Raw genomic sequence first — 7,249 nt, 5'->3', positions numbered from 1 at the left:
ATAATTACCCATATTCCTCCAGTCTGATTAGCTCACAATTACCCATAATGCTCTAGTCTGATTAGCTCATTATTACCCATAATGCTCCAGCCTGATGAGCTCAACATGAAACGGAATCTTCATGGTTCATTATCGGTTAGGATCCTCCTGTCTGATCGGCTCATTCTCATTCGGGATCTCCCAGTCTGATTGGCTCATTATCAACTGGAATCCTCCAGTCAAATTGACTTATTATCACACAGAATTCTCTAATCTGATTGGCTCATTATCATGTGGAATCCTCCAGATTGATTTGCTCATTATCACTTGGGATCCTTTGGTCTGATTGGCTCATTATTATTTAGGACCCATTAGTCTGGTGTCAGTAAAGATCACCCAGAAACTGATTAGTTAACTTTACACCCCTGGAATCTTCTGGTCTGATTGGCTCAGCACCAGCTGGAATTCTCCTGTCTGATTGGTTTAATACTAGGCAGGTCGCTTCGGTCTGATTGGCTCAGTATCATACAGAAGCCTCTGCTCTGATTGGTTCAGTCAGTGGTCTGTTTGGTTCGGTACTAACCATGGCCCTCTGTTGCTCTTATTCACCTTGATCTTATTGGCCGTGAAAATGTAGCCAATCCCGTGACACTGTACACACAGCACAAACCTCCAGGGCTACTGGTGGACAATATACCAGCACCTTCACCTCAAAGGATCAATGGGCACATTCCAAACATTTCCACAGAACAAGTTACATTCTTTCATGCTCTTTTGTGAAAAAATGCACTTTATTCCGATGGAGATAAAGGTCCTACAGACTGCTGACAACGGCAGATTCCACGAACCATCACTGGAATAGCACACACAAATGGAACAGCAGACAATAATGACGGGAACTGACTGATTGTGAGTGGTTAAAATGCTGCATCTGGACAGGACAGGCCAGGACAGGAGAGGAGAGGAGAGTTTTGGTACTGATCTTATTCCAACAGCCTGCAGGCCTGGGAACTACACGTTTTGTAGCATCAACTCAAAAGCTGTTCATCCAAACCAGCTTGACACTCGCCTTTGAGTTAAGAGGTTACAGAGTCAGGTTCCCCTGCAGAGAGCTGAGTGCAAAATTGTGGGTGACGTCTCAATGCTGAAATGAAGGAATGCCTAGCCATCAGAAGCACCATGAGATGTTAAACGGAGTCCTCAAACGGACATAAATAATTTCAGGCCCATATTTCAAACGAAGATATTTCCACAATCGAGATCAAAAAAACAGTTGTTGGTGCTAGCTGTAATTAAATTGGAGACAGTAGGAACTGCAGATGCTGGAGTCAGAGATAATACAGTGTGGAGCTGGAGGAACACAGCAGGCCAGGCAGCATCAGAGGAGCAGGAAAGTTGACATTTCGGGACCTTTCTTCAGGAATGGTGGGGGGGAGCTCCGAAATAAATAGAGAGAGGAGGGATGAGGCTGGGGAAGGTAGGTGGGATGATGATAGGTGAGTGCAGGTAGGCCGTGGTGGGAATTGGCCAGGGGGATGGGAGGAACGGATAGGTGGGGGAGAAGATAGACAGGTTTTTATAAGATTATAAAATTAAATTGCTATTTTCCTCAGCTTACTTCAGTGGCTACACCTTAAAGGATGCTTCATTGGGTGCAAAGTACAATCTGAAATCGTGATAGGAGTTATATAAATGCAGGCCCTATCGCTCCCTTATAACAATTAATGCCATGTTGGAGCTATGGTGGAGGAGATTCTCTCTCCTCATGAGAGGGGATTGGAGGATAACAGAGTTGCTAAAGGTCCAATCCTGTCTCTGCAAGTCACTAGAGACGCAGTCAAAGATCCACACTGCCTGAGAGTGAAGGATCTGAATCTGGAGGAACAACTGAAGGGTAATGTGATCTCTCTCAAGTTCACTCGACATGACCTCAAATTGTCAACTCAACTCGAAAGGGGCCTAAAACATTCTTTGAGGCCCCAAATGATCCAATTCTTGGGGAAGTGTAAACATGAAAGACAAAACTATTTCTTAAAAGATTAACTATCGTCCACCTGATAACCACCCCTTACATGTTGGTACAGGCAGTTCCCAGGTTACAAACAAGTTCTAATACTGAGTACATTTGCAAGTCAATTTGTATACAGGCTGGAACAGAATATTGTCTAAAATAGCTGTTCATAAGTAAAAGCATGTGGGATCCTTGAAACTAATATGAATGTGGGATTTTGTTTCGAAGTGTGAGTGTTTGTAAGTCTGATATTTACAAATCAGGGACTGTCTGTAGCACGGTTAACATCATTGCATTTCTCTGAATTTTCTGTGTTTCTAGCATGGATCATTGGAGCTGAAATCGGACAAGCTTTTGACACGAAGCCATGTAAAGAAGTATCGAGGTAGATGAACCAAAATTTCGATGGTTTTAAGAGGCTTAAAGGAGGAGGGTGAGGTAAAGAACACAGAGATTTAGGGAGGGGATTTTAGGGAGAAGGGACAAAGTAGCTGGAGACATGACGGTGTATTGGTGAACTACGTAGATTTGTCAGATGCCAGAATTAGCCAGGCTTGGGTTGTAGAGCTGGAGGAGGTAAAGGAGATGGGAGAGTCTCCCAAATGTGGTGTCCAACTGGTGCAAATGTAGCAAATAGAGTCATACAGCACAGAAACAGACCCTTCAGTCCAACCAGTCCATGCTGAGCATAATCCCAAACTAAACTAATCCCACCTGCCTGCTCCTGGCCCATATCCCTCCAAACATTTCCTCTTCATTTAATTATCCAAGTGTCTTTTAAATGTTGCAACTGGACCTGCATCCATCACTTTCTCTGTAAGTTCGTTCGACATGCAAATGACCCTCTGGGTATAGAATTTTCCTCTCATCTCTTATTTAAATCTCTCTCTTCTCACCTTAGAAATATGCCCCCTAGTCTCGAAATCCCCCAGCCTAGGGAAAAAAATATTAACCATTAACCCTATCTATACTCCTTGTGATTTTGTAAACCTCCTACGCTCCAGTAAAAATAGCCCCAGCCTTTCCTTATAACTCAAACCTTCCATACCCTGGTAAATTTCTTCCGAACCCTCTTAAATTTAATAATATCTTTCCTATAACAGTACTCCAGAAGCGGCCTCACCAATGCCCTTACAACCTCAACATCGCTCATCATGAAATGTCACTTACCTTTTTTGATGAGCTGCCCTGGAGAGAGGTGGATTCCATTGGAGGTGGGAACATTCAGGGACGACAGGTGAACCTTGGCAGGTGACAGAAGGGGGGTGGCCGAACACTGAGAATAGCCAAAGAGAGCCGAGCTGTAGCTGGGTCTTCTGCCTTCGCGCCTGTTGCTGTCAATTGCTGCCTGGAGCTCTGTTGGCGAACTGAGTGATTGCTTTTCACATTCGTACGGGTAGAGGTATTTCATGTATCTGCGGGAGGACAAGGGGTGTGAGTTACACGGTTCTCTGTGCTCTGAGCGCCTGTGATACTGTTTTTGGGAACCGAATATCCCCCCTCCCTCCCCAAACATACCGCAAATGCAGATGGTGAAGGCAGGATGGCAAATATTAATACCTCCAATATGGTTGGTTCCTATCTGCCCTCTAAAGTGGCTCGACCTACCACTCAGGGCAATTCTGGATGGGCAATAAATGTCAACTTTGCCCTCAATACCCAAGGCACCACAAATAGAACTGGCGAGGGGAATGCAGACAGAGAATGCACAGGAGTGGCAAATCTCATTCAGTGTGCTGCCAATATTTTCCAATTTAAGGCTCTGCTACAAGATAGGGGTTTTCTTTGCGGTATGACTGTACAGTCTTGGGATCATGTACAGAAGCGAAAGCAGATTCTCACTGCACCACACTCACCTCAGGGACAGTGACTCGATTGGATATGTACGACATGTAAAGACAGAAATGTAATGCTCCCTCCAGTTGTATCCAGGCTGATGCTTACTCTCCATCAAGGCCCACTCTGCACCGCCCAACCCCCTTACTCTTTCCTTGCCCTGCCAAACCCATTTGTAAATGTGGGCACGCACTCTGGATCTGCAGCCTCCCACCCTCAGCGTGAAAACAGAAAAGGTTTTCTTTCTGGTGTCTGTTCACAATCACATCACCTCTTAACCATGTCCACATGTTGCGAACCCCCTCAGCAACACAAAGAGGTGGAAATAACAGCTGGGGTCTGGCTGGTTGGTCCATCAACGCAGCAGATGCGCAGGAAATTTCCTAACCCCTCCCACAGCCAGATAATTTCTTCAGATACACAAGAGCCAGCTTTAAAGAAAACCAAGGATAACACGGGAGTGGGTGTAAATGGAGAAAGACATGTGTCCATTGTCTTCTCCTCTGACATTGTGGCGCATTGACAAATCTTCTTCTCCCTTCTCTTCACTTCCAGCTGGATGTCCATTAAATACTGCAAATGGCACCATTTAAATAGCTTCTCAGCAGTAATAAAAAAGTATATCTTCCCAGTCAGGAGCATGTATTGTACAAGAGAATATGGAAATAATGCTTAAATGTTATGAGAATTTCTGACCCAAATCACTTTTTGAGACAGTAAGTTCCAGACTCTAGCCTCCTACTGGATAAAAAAAAACTTTTCTTTGACTCTCCTCTTAGCCTTTTATCACTTACCTTAAATCTATGCCCCCTTATTATTGTCGTCTTATTGTCGTCCTAACTACTGGAAGAAATGTCTTCTTTTTCCACTCCATCTATGCCCCTCATAATCTTATAAACTATATCAGGTTCTCTCTCAGCCTTCGCTGCTCCGAGGAAAACAACTCCAGTCTATCCAATTTTTCCTTGTAGCTCAGACTCTCCAGCCCAGGCAGCATCCCATTAAAACCCCTTTGCAACTCCTCTAGGGCAATTACATCCTTCTGGTATGTGGTGACCAGAACTGCATTCACTATTCCAGCTGTGTGTTATAAAGTTCCGACATAACGTGCTTAATCTTATGTTCTGTGTCTTGGCTAATAAAGTCAAGCATCCCATAAGCTTTCTTAATCAACTTATCTGCTTTCAGGAAGTTGTGGATACGTACACCAACATCCTTCTGGTCATCAGTATTTTCCAGAAATCCTACCAAACACAGTGTTGTCCCTCACCTTGTTACCCCTCCCCAAGCCCATTACCTCACACTTTTCCAGGTTGAATTGCAATTGCCAATGCTCTGCCCAGCTGATTAGTCTATTGCTATCCTCCTGCTATTTATGGTTATCCTCCTCACTAGTTACCTCCCTACCAATTTTTGTGTCATCCACAAACTTCTTTGCAATCCTTGCCCCTATACTTAAGTCTGAATGACGTACATGATAAATGACACAAGCCCTGCAAGATACCACTGGAAGCAGACTTCCAGTCACTGAAAGATCCCTCTACTATCACCCTCTGCTTCCTGCCCCTCGGCCAATTTTGGATCCAACATTCCCCTTTGTCTTGGATCGCATCTTCTTTTCTTGACCTGTCTGCCATGAGGAACCTTATCAAAAGCCTTGTTTGGCTCCATGTAGATTGCATCAAATTATCCTCATTAACCCTCCTGGTTCCCTCTTCAAAAGATTTCATCAAATTTTTCAAACACAAGCCTCCCTTAACAAACCCACACTGACCATCCCTCATTAATCCATAGCTCTCCAAGGGCAGGTATATTCTGTTCCATAGAATTCTTTCTGATAACTTCCCCACCACCAAGATTAGACTGGCTGACCTGTAATTTCCTGGTCTACCCCTGCCTCCCTTTTTAAATAATGGGACAATGTTAGCCGTCATCCAGTTATTTGGCACCTTACCTGTGGGCAAGAAAGGATTTGTGTATTAATGTTCTCTGTTTCCTGTCTGCCAGCCAATTCTCAGCCAACTCACACCACATAACTTTGCAGTTTCCTTTGATTAAACTGAGGACTCTAGTTTCAGATTGAATTACTTTACATTCCATCACAATGATGAATTTTATCACATTATGGTCACTCTTCCCTAAATGACTCTGCACAACAAGAATATTAATTAACCCCCTCTCATTGCACGAAATCAAATCTAGGATAGCCTGTTCCTGAGTTGGTTCCTCAATGCACTGGTCCTTAAAAACAAAACCTTGCACACTCACCAAAATGAATCCTCGAAATATTCTTACTGATGTGTTTTGTTCAGACTGTACATAGTTTAAAATCACCATTGATGACTATATCAGCCTTGTTACCTGCTTCTCTAGTTTCCCATTTAATGTCATATCCTGTTTGAGGCCGAGAGAGAACTCCCAGTAATGTTTTCCACTTCCTGTTGTTCCTTAGCATCACCCAGACTGATTCTCCATCTACAGATCCCGAGTCAATGTCCTTTCTGCACTGATTACAATCCTTTTACCAAAAATACCACTTCAACTCCTTTCCTTTCTGCAAGTCCTTCCTACATATTGAATATCCTTAAATATTCAAATCCCACCCTTGGTCACTCTGTAACCATGGGTCTGTAATTGTAATCATATCATATCCATGTACAGCTATTTGTACCATTAATTTATCTTTCTTATTAAGAATGCTCAGGCACAACATTAACATTTGTCTTTTTAATGTTGTTACACATTTTTGTGTAATACAAACATGGTGCAGTGTGAGGAGGGTGATATGGAGAAAATAACACACTATTATACTGTACAAATCCTACACAAATCCTTAATCAACTAAGATGTCAAAAACTAAACCTGGAACATGGAACAAAATTAGAATCCATAAATCCATTCTTGAATCCCATATCTTCAGGTGTGTCTGTGTGTGTGTGTGTGTGTGTGTGTGTGTCTGTGTGTGTGTGTGTGTTTGTGTGGTGTGTGTGTGTGTATGTGTTGTGTGTGTGTGTGTGTGTTTGTGTGGTGTGTGTGTATGTGTGTATGTGTTGTGTGTGTGTGTCTGTGTGTGTGTTTCGGGAGGTAGAAATTTTAAAGACTTTGACCCGGGATGAGAAAGGTTGGAAATTGTGTGTGTCTGTATGTGTGTGTGTGTGTGTGTGTGTGTGTATGTGGTGTCTGTGTGCGTGTGTGTGGGTGTATGTATGTGGTGTGTGTGTGTCTGTGTGCATTTATGTGTTTTGTGTGTGTGTGTGTATGCATGTGGTGTGTGTGTGTCTGTGTGTGCTGCATGAGTGTGTGTGTGTGTGTATGTGTGTGTTTCAGGGTAGGAGGGGAGCAGAAATTTTAAAGACTTTGACCTGGGATGAGGAAGGTTGGAAATTGTGTGTGTGTGTGTGTGTGTGTGTGTGTGTGTGTGTG

The 7,249-nt window shown here is 43.4% G+C and overlaps 1 protein-coding gene across 1 annotated transcript in view; it reads right to left on the bottom strand.

Annotated features, from left to right (window-relative positions):
- LOC109923948 (AT-rich interactive domain-containing protein 3B-like) overlaps nt 1–7,249 on the bottom strand; it is a 218,920-nt gene that overhangs the window by 6,045 nt on the left and 205,626 nt on the right. Inside the window, exon 7 of the mRNA XM_048617042.1 lies at nt 3,161–3,405. Coding sequence (XP_048472999.1) covers nt 3,161–3,405 — 245 coding nt within the window. The remainder of the gene's footprint in view (nt 1–3,160; nt 3,406–7,249) is intronic.

The sequence above is a fragment of the Rhincodon typus genome, chromosome 36 (genome assembly GCF_021869965.1).
Source record: "Rhincodon typus isolate 14 chromosome 36, sRhiTyp1.1, whole genome shotgun sequence".
Taxonomy (NCBI): domain Eukaryota; kingdom Metazoa; phylum Chordata; class Chondrichthyes; order Orectolobiformes; family Rhincodontidae; genus Rhincodon; species Rhincodon typus.
This window is presented reverse-complemented; position numbering and strand designations above follow the sequence as displayed.